At 42.7% G+C, this 14406-nt stretch overlaps 1 protein-coding gene and 1 long non-coding RNA gene across 3 annotated transcripts in view; both read right to left on the bottom strand.

The window, feature by feature from the left end:
- The window catches only part of STK38 (serine/threonine kinase 38), a 41733-nt gene extending 35732 nt beyond the window's left edge, over positions 1-6001 (bottom strand). The window contains exons 1-2 of one of the 2 annotated variants that reach the window (XM_023253924.2): positions 5712-6001; positions 658-790 (exon numbers count right to left, since the gene is read on the bottom strand). In XM_023253924.2, the coding sequence (XP_023109692.2) occupies positions 658-788 (131 nt within the window). In that variant the 5' untranslated portion in view covers positions 789-790; positions 5712-6001. Of the gene's footprint in view, positions 1-657; positions 794-5711 lie in introns of both variants that reach the window. The other variant, XM_045057458.1, reaches the window with a different exon arrangement.
- Positions 6002-8008: 2007 nt separating this feature from the next.
- On the bottom strand, positions 8009-14030 carry LOC123385349. The gene is made up of 2 exons (XR_006597711.1): positions 13367-14030; positions 8009-8190 (listed from the first exon to the last, which is right to left on the bottom strand). It is a non-coding gene; the product is annotated as an uncharacterized LOC123385349 (long non-coding RNA).
- Between the last annotated feature and the right edge of the window lie 376 nt (positions 14031-14406).

The following is a 14406-nucleotide window of genomic DNA, read 5'->3' on the forward strand; positions in this document are numbered from 1 at the left end:
TTAATTACGAGTTACTATATAAATAATATATACAAGGTGCTAAGTGACTGAGTGATTGCTATGTGAGAAGCACTATGGTGGATACTCACATATGTTATATCTAATCCCCACAACAATCCTGCGAGGCAAGTATTATCCCCATTTTCCAGATTGGGAACTGATACACAAAAAGTCTAAGAAACTGGTCCTGGCCTCAGACAGCTACTAAATGGTAAAGGCAGGATTCTAAACCCAGGTCTGATTCCATAAGGGCTGCTCTTTCTACTACATCGCACTACTTTAACAATAAATCTAAGAATTTGGCCAATGTTTTCATACTACTATGGAATTCTGTGTTATTTTTTTTCTAAGCATTTATTTTTAAGTTATCTCTATACCCAACATGGGGCCCAAACTCACAACCCTAGGATCAAGAGTGGCATGTTCCACTGACTGAGCCAGCCAGGCACCCCTGTGTTATTGGCTAGTAGTAGAAATAAGTGGGTTAATAGCAAGGACTCTGGAAATCAATGGCACTGTCCTTCCATTCTAATGGGATAGGATATAATATGGACGCTGCTATTCTTATCTCCTTTCAACAGTATTATGAATGTGTTTTGTGACACTAGACATGAATGCCAAAACCATGACACAATTTTCTCAAACAAAATTCTTTACCTCATTTCTCGTTCTTCATGTTGAGCGATAAGGTTGCTATAAAAATTCTCCAGTGTCACTTTGGTCATTGTCACCCTTTCCTTTGTGTGATTACTCATGGATGAGCAAGGTGTTGAGCCTGTCATTGCCATGGCTGCTAGAAACAAAAAAAGAAGAGGTATTAGTTTTGGAGTTAGAATCCATCAACTATCAATCACTCTCCTACCTCCCTGGTAGGAAAGTAAACTGGTACAAGTTTTCTAGAAGACAAACATGTAAATATATAACAAAAGCCACATAAACAGAATACTTGGTGAAAATAAGTATGTATTAATGTCCTATGACCCAGAAATATCATCTCTAGGTATAAGGCCTAAAGAAATTGTCACACATGCTCTTAAGGAGATATGCACAATGATGTGCATTAGAGGGGATGTTTATTATGCCATCATTTGTGACATAGGAAGTTGAAGCCAATTCATTAAGGAAATAAATAAAATGCTGTGGGTGCACATAAAGAAATAACATGCAGCAGTCAGAAGCAAATCTATCTGTACCTAAAAGTGACATGAATATCTTTAAAACATCTTGTTAATTTTAAAAAAAGGAAGAGAACAAGATCGTAACACCATAAGCATAAATTAAGAAGATATAATATAGACACGATATAATTCTTTGCCATCCAAGAATCTACCTAAAAGAAATCAAAGACCCATAGGGATTCATACACAAGGAGACTCAATGTAGCAGTGTAATGGCAAAGGAAAACTTGAAATAACTTGAATATCCAACAACAGAACTGATTAAATTATTGATTTATGTGTTTACCAGATGTGCACAGAATTATTTGAAAAACATATCAAAATGTTACCACCGGCTTAACTCTAGGCAGTAAGAACGCAATACATCATTTTATTCGTTTGTGCTTTTCCATAATTTCCATATTTTCTTCAATGAACATGTACTATTACTATTAAACTACAAATAACTTTTTTTTAATTTACATTTATTTATTTTTGATAGAGAGAGACAGAGCACAAGTGGAGGAGGGGCAGAGAGAGAAGGAGACACAGAATCCGAAGCAGGCTCCAGGCTACAAGCCGTCAGCACAGAGCCCGACACGGGGCTGGAATTCACAAACTGCGAGATCATGACCTGAGCCAAAGTCGGACGCTCAACCAACTGAGCCCCCAGGCGCCCCCTCACTACAAATAACTTTTAAATCTGCCATTCCTATAGTTAAAAAAAACCTATGACTAAAATGCCCATTTATAGGTATTCATGTACTCTGACATGTCTTATGATATTTGATAAATGCTTGCTGTCTGTTTGGATTTACAAATCAAAACAAATAACTGATAAAAAAACATCGTTACAAAGAAATAACCTGAATCATAATTTTAGTGATGGAAGAGATCTGAAAGACAAGGGACCCTAACCTCCTAGTTTTACGTATGAGAAAACTGATACCAACAAGGTTTAAATAGTTTATAGAGCATTTTTTCCTAAATTTAAATTTCATCCTCCACCCCCACCCCAGATATTTTTGCCAGCCCATATTGTCACACTTGGCCACACCATTCACCAATCTGGACCTGCTCCACCATTGGCAATAATGTTCAGTATTTTATCCTTATCATGCCTTCCTCCAACATGACTGCCTGCCTTTAAGTCTGTCCTTTCATCCCAATATAAAGCGGAGTAAAAGTAGGAGGGGCCAAGGGCCATTTTCAAAGAGAGTACATTCTATGAAAAGTTTCCTTCAGGTTCCCCTTAATACTTAGCAGCTTTTTATTTTTTATTTTATTTTTTTTTAATGTTTATTTTATTTTTGAAGGTGAGACAGAGTGTGAATGGGGGAGGGGCAGAGAAAGAGACAGAGAGAGAGAGACAGAATCTGAAGCAGGCTCCAGGTTCTGAGCTGTCAGCACAGAGCCCGACGTGGGGCTGGAACTCAGAAACCACAAGATCATGACCTGAACTGAAGTTGGATGCTCAACGGACTGAGCCACCCAGGCACCCCATACTTAGCAGCTTTTTAAACTGTCTCATAGATTAAAGCTATTAAGGAATGTGCAAATACTTACTATTACTAAGACAAAAGGCTTAACATTAAGCAACTTTATTAAAAAAATATTCAGGGAAAATCATATAAAAGAATAATTCTTTGAGAGCAAAGAAATTCAAAATCAAGGCTCTACTTCAAATGTTTTTATTGATGATGTGCCAAAATGATCAGTAATCACAAATTCAAGTGAGCTCAGCTCTACCTTATGTTATTTGTTATTATGTTATATTTTTTGGGGGGAAGTTTCTGCTAATACCAAACAAAGAAAACGCAAATGTTTTTAGGACATCAGTAGATTTTTCAAAAACCTCTGGTTTATGAAGCTTGGGTGTGGTTCCTTATTTGTCAGCCTATACCCCCTCCACCCACAATGAAAACCACATGCACTCTAAGTCTGGTGAAGAAATTTTGAAACCAGATTTAAAAACAAGTCTGAAGTAAGGGAGTGCTTTGTACTCCTCCCTGGTCTGAACATTTCTGGAGACATTTTTATAAATACACAGATGTGGTTACATTTTAACAACTGAAATTATTTTAACATAGAAACGCAACTAGAAGAGTGTTTAAACCTAAGACAAAGAGCACCTTCCATATAATAAGTGGTTAATAAACATAAGTTGAGCGAGTTAATGATTTTTCAGTTGTCAACAAAATTAAAGAACAAAATTACATTTACATTGATAGGTATATAAATACTGGGGTGGAGAAAGTTTTGACTCATTTAAGTCACTGGCATGGCTTCCTAAGCTTTTTAAAAGATCAACAGGATATGAAGCGTACTCAAAGATGATCATATAATAGGCTAACAAATTTTCTAGCAGAATGATTTTCAACCTTCACATACAGTCTCTAATGTGATAGCAAAGATTGCACTATCCTTCCCTTTGACCTTTCTTCAAAACCTCCTCCTCCCCCCCTTCCTTCACTCATAAAAGGATGAGCCTATTCTAATAACCTTTCATCAGAAGATACAATTACTATTGCCCTATAGCAATTTATAGGTTTACTGGGTCAACCAAGTACCTTTTATAAGACAGAGCTTTCCCTTATGCTTTTGACAATTCAAGCCTTCATGCCCTGACCTACAGACTACGGGAGGTCCCTTCCCTGTTTGTTTCATTCTTCAGCTCTGCAGAATTAGGGAATAGGTAGGTGAGAAATTCTTAAAAGTTTTATTTATTTATTTATTTATTTATTTATTTATTTATTTATTTATTTATTTATATTTTTATTTGTCTTGAGAGACAGAGAGAGACAGAGTGTGAGTGGGAGAGGGTCAGAGAGAGAGGGAGACATGGAATCCAAAGCAGGCTCCAGGCTCTGAGCTGTCAGCACAGAGCCTGATGCAGGGCTTGAACCCACGAACCTTGAGATCAGGACCTGAGCCGAAGTCCGACGCTTAATCAACTGAGCCACCCAGGAGGCCCTTAAAAGTTTTAAAAATTTAATAAGAGAACTGGATCTTTGTAAGGCAGGGGTAGGTACTGCAAACATAAAAGCAGATCACATGAAAACCACTGTTTTATTCAACCCAGATGGCTATGCCTGGCTGACTGACTTTACAATGGTACTGTTACCTCTATGAACACCCCTTCTCTCACTAATTCTTTCTTTGTGACTGACAATCCAGAACCTTCCATCTGGGCAAATGAACACGGAGGCTAAGACTACTCCTTAACAGTCATCCATCTTTGGGGCATCTGGGTGGCTCAGTCAGTCAAGCCTCCGACTCTCCATCTCAGCTCCAGTCTTGATCTCACAGTTTGCAGGGGATCGAGCCCCACGTCGGGCTCTGTACTGACAAGCCTGCTTGGGATTCTCTCTCTCCCTCTCAAAAGTAAACAAAAAATAACTTTAAAAAGAAGAAGAAGAAGAAGAAGAAGAATCACGCATGCTAATTTCTCCTCCTGAACTGTAAGCCAATGGGAAGCAAGTACTTTTAATATCCTTCTCCAGTCTCATGCACAATGCTATGCACTTAGTAAGCACCTTATAAAGATTTACGAAGAAGGCACTCATCTTTTATGACCATTACTAGGAGCTGGGGCTACGTAGGTTTGGTAGGGATGGAGTTGGCACGTGAAGTGGTTTTCTCTACAAAGTTGGAGGATAGTGCTCTGGTCCCCTTGTGAGCAAGCGGCTCTCGAATGTCTGGGGTAGACAGTGGAGCCCATTATCGTGGTCATGTTTTACGTTTAGGGAAACCACATCTACTGCCTGGCTAATCCGAATTCAGAGCCAAGGTGAGCTGAAAGGGGGAGGAAGCACAAGGTCTACCTCGCGCCAACCTTCCTCTGTACGTTTCAAAAACAGCAAGTGTCTCTGTGTCTTTCGGTCAATTCGAAGTGCAGCCGGGAGATCTGGTCTCTCTACTAGCTGTTCCATACACTTTCTGACACAGACTTTCCTCCCAGTCCTTACCGACTTTTCTTTTCTACTCTTAAAAAAAAAAAAAAAAAAAAAAAAAAAAAAAAAAAATCTCCACTCAATCTTCCTGTGATTTTAAGATGATCTGAAGCCCAGTACCCTAAGACTAGCCACCGGGAAGGGAGCAGACTCAAAGGAACCACACCCCAAGGTGGGCTTTCCACACCTCTGCCTCACACAACAGCTCTTAGGTTCTCAGACCCCAGAAAAAAAGCAAAAGAAGTGAAAACTGGCAATGACTGAGGTCCCAGAGGAGACTGAGCTGTTGCAACGAGAAGACAAAGCTGGCAACATGGAAAAGAGAGACAGCCTGGCTCCCCGCCCCAGCTGCACAAAAAGAAAGAAAGAAAGAATGGGGTGGGGAGCCTGGGACTGGGAAAACGTGGAGAGGACTGACAGGGGACCCTGGGGAAACCCAGAGGAGGGGGACTGTCAGGGGGCTGAGGAGGGCGGCCGAGGGGCCGACGGGACAGGGCTGGAAAGAGGGCGTCGGCGGGAAGGGAGAAGCCCAAAAAGAGTCGGGAGGAGACGAGGGGAAAAGCCTGGCATGGCCTGAAGACAGTGGCAGCGAGACACTCACCAGAGCCCCGGGGGAAGAAGGGCTGGGGGCGGCGACCAGCCGCGGACGCCGGCGCGGCCAGCGATGTCTCTCGACGGGCGGACAGGCGAAGCCCCAGCGGCAGCACCCGGCCGACCAGAAGAGACGAGGGGACGCCTGAGGGACTCTGGAGTCCGGGCCGAGGGGCGGTTGCGGGTGAGGACAACAGGAAGCGCTCCAACTGCCGGAAAAGACGGCAGCGCGAAGGGGCCAAGGCGGCCGAGTACCCCGCCGCGTAGTGGGGCAGGCGCGGCGGGCAAGGGCCAAGACTGCGCAAGCGTGACTTTCTAGCGACGCGGCGGGGGATTTCAGGACTGCGCGTGCGCGGCCCTGCAGCTCCCGCTCTCCCCGCCTTACCTGAGCAGGAGAGGGGGTACGGAGGGCGAAGCGTGAGGTGTGGGGCGCTGTCGGGGTGGGCGAGGCTGGGCTCGAGAGGGAGGCTCTATTTGTTTCTGGTTTCTTTGCTTTATTTTGAAATAATTTTAGACTTACAAGAAGCTGTAAAATTAATACAAGGAAGTCTCGGTATACCCATCACCCACCCAGCTTCCCTCACCGGCTTACGTAACTATGCTACATTGTCAAAACCAGGAAATTGACATTGGCACAATGCAACTGACCACGCCAATACAATTGACTAGGTTGCAGACCTTACTCAGATTTAACCAGTTTCCCGTGCACTCATTTGTGCGTCTGTGTGTGCTTGCGTGTTCACACTCATCTGTAGTTCTGTTAAATGTTAACACGTGTAGTCGTCATCCCCCCACCTTCCCTTGATTTTCAGTCATCGCAGCAATAAGACTGTTAGAGCCCTTGCCCCATCTTACTCTTCCTTAAGAGTGCCGTCCTTACCTAGGATCTGGTGAGCTCTCTTAACACCAGGCTATCAGGAGAGCATCCCAGCGTGCACAGAAGAACCTGCTTTTCAAAGCTTCCCAACCACTTAATCTGTACCACCCCTTGGGGTAGAGGTCCCAAGCCTATGGACGGACACTCATTCATTCCTTGAGAACGGAACACAGTGCACTTGGCCAGAAAGTGTCAGGCTTCTGGAAACAAAGATAAGTAAGACATAGTGCCTGCCTGCCTTCAAAAAGACCATCTAGGAAGCAAAATGTGAGAGTAAGGTGTCTCACTCTTGAGTACTTGTGAGACCACAGAGCTTGGTTTTACCCTTCAAGCTTGGGGTCCTGGGCTTTGTTTCCTTAATGGTCTTTAAACACAGGCATTCCTTGACTGCTTTCATCTTCCTAGTCTTCAAAGCCCAGTTTCCTTTTGTCTAGACTCGTACAAAAACCACTTCACCTTTCATTCTCTCTGCCCAAAGGCCTTTCTCCCTCAATGCCTTTTGTCAAAATCCTGTCCCTCCTTATGGACTTAATAACAGTCCAAGATGTTTGCATAGTGCTTTTCAGTTTAGAAACCCCATTCACTCATTTAATCTCAGTTCATCCTCACAAGTCTTTGGCACGTCACATAGGATGAGTTTTTACACATAAAGTGTAAACACATAGTTACACTCAGAGAAGCAAAGTGACTTGCCTGAATTGTCACAGCTAGTAAAGCAAGCAGCAAAGAAAGGAACCCCATTTTCTGATTGCAAATCCAATATTCTTTCTGCTTTCCCTTTTCCCCAGCTCAAACCTTATCTTTTCCTTGGAGCCTCCCCAGTTTCACAAGAGGTATTTTGTCCTCTATTCTCTATAGTTCTATAGTGATTTACCTCTACCCTAACTCTAATAAATACTAAGGTTTTCCTCAGAATAGCTTAGCCAGAATATGCTGCTCTTCCAGACTCACTTGTGACCAGGAAGTAGGCACAAAACCTAAGTGCCACCAGTCGCTTAATACCCACCCTAGACTGAGTGTGGTCTGACCCTACAACCCATAGAATTTGGCCTTGCTTGCCTTGCTCTAATACTGGTGTTGTTGGATCCTGTCTTTATTTTAAATGCTGATATTTTATTCATCATGCATTTTTTACATTAATTGTTATTTTTTAAATATTGCATTAAAGTATTATCTTGGGGCACTTGGGTGGCTTAGTCAATTACACATCTGACTTCAGCTCAGGTCATGATCTCACAGTTTGTGGGTTCGAGCCCCACGTTGGGCTTCACGCTTGCAGCTCAGAGCCTGGAGCCTGCTTTAGATTCTGTGTTTGTGTGTGTCTCTCTCTGCCCCTCCCCAGCTTGTGTACTCTCTCTTTCCCTGCCTCTCCCAAAAATAAATAAACCTTAAAAAAAAAAAGAAATGCAAAATCTCAATTTTGCCCAGACTTTCTAAATCAGAATATGTATTTTAATTGAATCCTACAGGATTTGTATACATGTTAAGTTGGAGCAGCTCTGGGCTAGCAGGAGCTGAGGACGGTTCCTATCTTCTCATGGAAGGAATATTCAGAGGCAACTGATGTCATTGCTTCCAGTGGGTAAGACACGCACTGTCAGGGGTAAGATGCCTGTTGAGAGGTAGAGAGAGACAAAGTGTGAGCAGGAGAGGGAGACACAGAACTCGAAGCAGGTTCCAGGCTCTGAGCTGTCAGCACAGAGCCTGATGCGGGGCTCGAACCCACAAACAGTGAGATCATGACCTGAGCCGAAGTCAGACGCTTAACCAGCTGAGCCACCCAGGTGCCCCATGTGGTCTTTGACAAAAGGATGAGCTTCAGCCAGTGAAACTATGGCAGGTCAGCCTGATGGATTAGAAACAGGTGATTTCCCTGGGACAAAGAACAATTTGGGGCAGTGTTTAGAGAAGGAAAAGGCTAGTGGGTCTGGAACTGGGGAAAAAAGTAAGACATAAAGTGTTAATATTTGAGGCATCTGGCTACCTCAGTTGGCAGAGTGTGCAACTCTTGATCTCAGGGTTGTAATCTCCAGCCCCCGCTTTGGGCTTTGGGCGTAGAGCTTACTTACAAAAAAGTGCTAATCATATCATGTAACTCAAGTCCCATGGGGTTGAAGAATAATTTAGTATACTAACAGGTTATTGGCTTTCCAAGAGTTTTTAAATAAACCTGTTATAAAACTGGGAATCTTGGGGCCTCTTGGCTGGCTCAGTTCATGGAGCATGCAACTCTTGACCTTGGGGTTGCAAGTTCAAACCTCCCCTTTGGGTGTAGGGATTTCTTAAAAATGAAATCTTAAAAAGAAAACTAAGGTGGTTTGCTTAGGCAGAAATCCTGAAAACCTCAAAGTAAAAAAGGAACTAAGTGCAAAAGTAGCTTTTCGTATTGTTTCTTGGTTTCAGACTTACAGGTACGCCAATGCATAGTACGTTTTTGCCTGCTTCGAGATTTGTATTTTCTTTAAACTGCTTAATGATGGAGCCAAAATAATTGAGAAGTCTTCAGAAATACAGATTTTATGCTCAACATCACTCAGCATCAGGGAAATACAAATCAAAACCACAATAAGGTACCACCTCACACCTGTCAGAGTAGCTAACATTAACAACTCAGGCAACAACAGATGTTGGTGAGGATGCGGAGAAAGAGGATCCCTTTTGCGTTGTTGGTGGGAATGCAAATTCGTGCAGTCACTCTGGAAAACAGTATGGATGTTCCTCAAAAAATTAGAAATAGAACTACCCTACGACCCAGCAATTGCACTACTAGGTATTTATCCAAGGGATACAGGTGGGGACACATGTACCCCCATGTTTGTAGCAGCACTATCAACAATAGGCAAACATAGTATGGAGAGAGCCCAAATGCCCATCGATAGATGAATGGATAAAGAAGATGTAGTATATATATGTATGCATGTATGTGTGTATGTGTGTGTGTGTATATATATATATAGTATATATTATATGTATGGTATGTATATGTATGTATGTGTATGTATACACACACACACACACACTGGAGCCATCAAAAAGAATGAAATCTTACCATTTGCAACTACGTGGATAGAATCAGAAGGTATTATGCTAAGTGAAATTAGAGAAAGACAAATGTCATATGACTTCACTCATATGAGGACTTTAAGATACAAAACAGGGGGCGCCTGGGTGGCTCAGTCGGTTAAGTGTCTGACTTCGGCTCAGGTCGTGATCTTGCGGTTCGTGAGTTCAAGGCCCACATCAGGCTCTGTGCTGACAGCTTGGAGCCTGGAGCCTGCTTCAGATTCTGTGTCTCCCTTTCTCTCTGCTCCTCCCCTGCTCACGATCTGTCTCTCTCTCAAAAATAAATAATAAAAACATTAAAAAAAAAGACACAAAACAGATGAACATAAGGGAAGGAAAGCAAAAATAATATAAAAACAGGGAGGGGGACAAAAACATAAGAGACTCTTAAATATGGAGAACAAACAGAGGGTTACTGGAGGGATTGTGGGAGGGGGGATGGGCTAAATGGGTAAGGGGCACTAAGGAATCTACTCCAGAAATCATTGTTGTACTATATGCTAACTAACTTGGATATAAATTAAAAAATAAATAAACTATTTTAAAAAAAGAAATACAGATTAAGTTAATTTTTTCCAAATGACTATGCACATGCATGTGTGTGTGTGTGTGTGTGTGTGTGTGTGTGTGTCCTGATGAGTCAGGAATTGAGGGAATTGAGACTGAAAACTCTCAAAAACAAATGAAGGATGTGAAGCACCGGCAGGTTCAGTACCCAAATGATGCATGAACCTTTCCCACCTACCCGTTTGGTAGTGAAAATATTAGGAGGGAGGAAATTATACAAACCTTATGGAGCTAGGAAAGAAAGAGAACAGTAATTGTTGAACAAAAAGAGTGATGAAAACAAGTTCCCCAAAGCAAAACTAAATCAAAACCAGCAGTGAAAGGGATGTCACCGACCTCCTTGCTTAGATGGGAACTTTCCTGCAAAACAAAGGAGGTCCTGAGGCTCCCACTGTTGAAAGATTTTCTTTTAACTGGTGGGGTGGAGAGCTGTGAGAATCACAAGACTCCCAAGCTCCCTGAGGAATGTACTAGATCTTCCCATATTTGCAGAGGTCCCAGAACTGTCCTAACTGCCAACTGATAGCTGGTCTCATAAATTCCCTAAAAATGTAGGCGTGTGAATCCCATTTGTTCCAAACAGAGGATAGGGTATGCCAAAGTGTTCTATTTCCGTATGTTTGAAACATGCTGGGTTAAGTAAAATTATGTGAGTTTCCTTATGGCAGGCCTTCTCAGGACGTTTAATAGCATTGTGACTCTCCATCAGGAACGTTTATTATACAAGATGCCATAAATGTATTTGATGTCTCATAGAACATTAGTTAGCATTTCCCTAAACAGACGCTCTGAGGAACACAGATCTAGATACTTGCCATCAGGGTGTGGGTGTGTGGTTATAGGAGAGAGAGGCCAAGATCACTCACTAGTTCTTCTGTAGCTTCTGATCAAAGGAGCAAAAGAGCCAACAGACTGTTACTACTTCCTGGCTTTGAAATATGATCTCATAAATTCCCCTTTAGTTCTAAATTGTGAATAAAGCTTTCAAAACCCAATATCCAAGCTAAAAAGAAACCTAGAGATCACTTCAACTAATCTTTCCATTTTACAAATGTGATATAGGCCTATGGATTGGAATTAAGTTGCCCACAGTCACAGGTACATTAAATTGCAAAGTTCCGGGGCGCCTGGGTGGCGCAGTCGGTTAAGCGTCCGACTTCAGCCAGGTCATGATCTCATGGTCCGTGAGTTCAAGCCCCACATCGGGCTCTGGGCTGATGGCTCGGAGCCTGGAGCCTGCTTCCGATTCTGTGTCTCCCTCTCTCTCTGCCCCTCCCCCATTCATGCTCTGTCTCTCTCTGTCCCAAAAATAAATAAAAAAAATAAAAAATAAAAAAAATAATAATAAATTGCCAAGTTCCATTAGAGGCAGGTTTCTTGACTTCCTGTCCACTGATCTTTCTCCTCCCCTCTGGTGCCTTTCCATACGACTGAATCCACAAACTAGCAATGGGCTATTATTACATGATTTTGACAAATCTGCCTAATATCAAAAATGAGATCTAAGCCAGCTGATGGCCCATACTATCTCAAACAAATCTCAACATGATAAAATAATTCAGACAGTCACAGTCATTGGCATTTGAAGCGGCAGGATTTGACCTGTGGTTTCAACATCACATTCTTTATCTCTGAGACCATAGCTTCATGATACCTTCCTTGAAAACTGAAAACATTTTAATTTATTTATTTTTAATTTTTATTCATTTATTTATTTTTTTGAGAAAGAGAAATAGAGAAAGCATGCGTGAGTGGGGGAAGAGCAGAGAGAGAGGGAGAGAGAGAATCCCAAGCAGGCTCTGCATTGCCAGCACAGAACCCAACACGGGGCTCAAACCCACCAACAGTGAGATCACGACCCGAGCCAAAATCAACAGGCGCTTAATTGATCGTGCCACCCAGGTGCTCCTGAAAACTGAATTTTTAAGTCATGTAGATGTCATGGCCCATCTCTCCTTATAAAGTGTTTTTTTTTTTTTTTTAACATTTATTTATTTGAGAGAGAGAGGGGCAGAGAGGCAGAAAGAGAGGGAGAGAGAGAATCCCAAACAGATCATGCTGTCAGCAAAGGACCTTACACAGTTCATCAAACTGATGAACCTGATCATGACCTGAGCTGAAATCAAGAGTCGGCCACTTAATTAAGCTGACTAAGCCACCCAGATGCCTCTCTCCTTATAAAGTTTTAAAACAGGCTTCTATTCAAAAAAATAGATCAAGGATTCTTTCAAGTTCAAAATGAAAATCTCATTCCTACCTCTGTCTCCCTCCCTCCCACTTCTCACCTTCCATTTCCACATAATTAGCCATTGATATTATTAGTGTTTTGTGTTTCCTTCCAGAGTACTTTTTAAAAATTTTATTTATTTGTTTGTTTGTTTGTTTGTTTATTTTTGGTAATCTCTATACCCAACATGAGGCTCAAGCTCACCCTCCTGAGATTAAGAGCAGATGCCCCTCCAGCTGAGCCATCCAGGTGCCCCTTCTTCCAGAGTTCTTTACGCACATACGCATATGGAGTCATTTTTCTCCCTTATTGACACAAATGGCATGATCTCTTTATTAGGCACGTCTCTTCCCCTTCAGGCTTTAGTTTCCCCATTTAAATGTTTATGTATTTGGGGCGCCTGGGTGGCTCAGTCGGTTAAGCGTCCAACTTCAGCTCACGTCGCGATCTCGCGGTCCATGAGTTCAAGCCCCGCGTCGGGCTCTGGGCTGATGGCTCAGAGCCTGGAGCCTGCTTCGGATTCTGTGTCTGCCTCTCTCTCTGCCCCTCCCCCGTTCATGCTCTGTCTTTCTCTGTCTCAAAAATAAATAAAAACGTTAAAAAAATTTAAAAAATGTTTATGTATCTATTTTTAAGAGAGAGAGAGAGAGAGTAAGTACACAGGCAGAGGAAGGGCAGAGACGGGGAGGTGGGGGGAGACACAGAATCAGAAGCAGGCTCCAGGCTCTGAGCTGTCGGCACAGAGCCTGATGTGGGGCTCGAACTTTCAAACCGCAAGATCACCACCTGAGCTGAAGTCAGACGTTTAACAGACTGAGCCACCCAGGTGCCTCTAGGTTCCCCATTTATAAAGAAAGGATATTGTCCTACTTCCACCCACTCCTCTGAACTTGTCAGATGCTGGGCATGCATTAAGCCCCCTGCTACTCACTCTGCTTCTCTTGACAATGTTTGGCCTTTTGGAAAGTCACACTTGCATGGCTGGTTTTGTCAGTGACCTCAAATTTAGAACACTCAGGGTGTGGTTTGTAGACTCTGGTATTTCATGCTTTAAGAAAATCCAGGACAGAAATGTCAACATTTCCAAAGCAAATGAGGGAGTGGTTGTTTGCACTACAAATGAACCTTGCAAAATGATTCACCAAAGGCAACCTTCATGTATTTACATATATTTTGTTTATTAAATAAATAATACTTATACTTGGTACAAAATGCAAAAGAGTATACAATGCAAATGTCCCACTTTCATCCCTGGTGACCAAGCTCTCCTCCCTGTGGGCCGGTTTTCTCCTTAGTTTCTTGTTTCCATAGTTTTTGCATACGCAAACATATCCATATATATCCTTTTTTGAAAACAGCATTCTATTTTGTGTGTGTGTGTGTGTGTGAGCTCTACATTCAAAGTAGGGTTTGAACTCACGACCCCAAGATCGAGAGTCACATGCTCTACCGACTGAGGCAGCCAGGTGCCCTGAAAATAGCATTCTAAACACAGTTTGGCACCTTGTACTTTTCACTAAAGAAAACCATCTTGGTGCGGCATCTGGGTGGCTCAGTCAGTTTAGTGTCCGGCTTCAGCTCAGGTCATGATCTCACAGTTTGTGGGTGGGTTTGAGCCCCATGTCCAGCTCTGTGCTGACAGCTCAGAGTCTGGAGTTTCCTTCAGATTGTGTCTCGCTCCTTCTGCCCCTGCCCCCCCCGCCCCCCACACGCTCTGTCTTTCTCTCAAAAATAAATACACAGGGCACCTGGGTGGGTCAGTCGGTTAAGCATCTGACTTCGGCTCAGGTCATAATCTCACAGTTCATGGGTTTGAGCCCTGCATCAGGCTCTGTGCCGACAGCTCAGAGCCTGGAGACCGCTTTAGACTCTGTGTCTCCTTCTCTCTCAGCCCCTCCCCTGCTCACACTCTGTCTCTCTCTCAAAAATAAACATAAAAAATTCTAAAAAAATAAATAAATGTTAAAAATT

The sequence above is a fragment of the Felis catus genome, chromosome B2 (genome assembly GCF_018350175.1).
Source record: "Felis catus isolate Fca126 chromosome B2, F.catus_Fca126_mat1.0, whole genome shotgun sequence".
In the NCBI taxonomy this organism is placed as follows: domain Eukaryota; kingdom Metazoa; phylum Chordata; class Mammalia; order Carnivora; family Felidae; genus Felis; species Felis catus.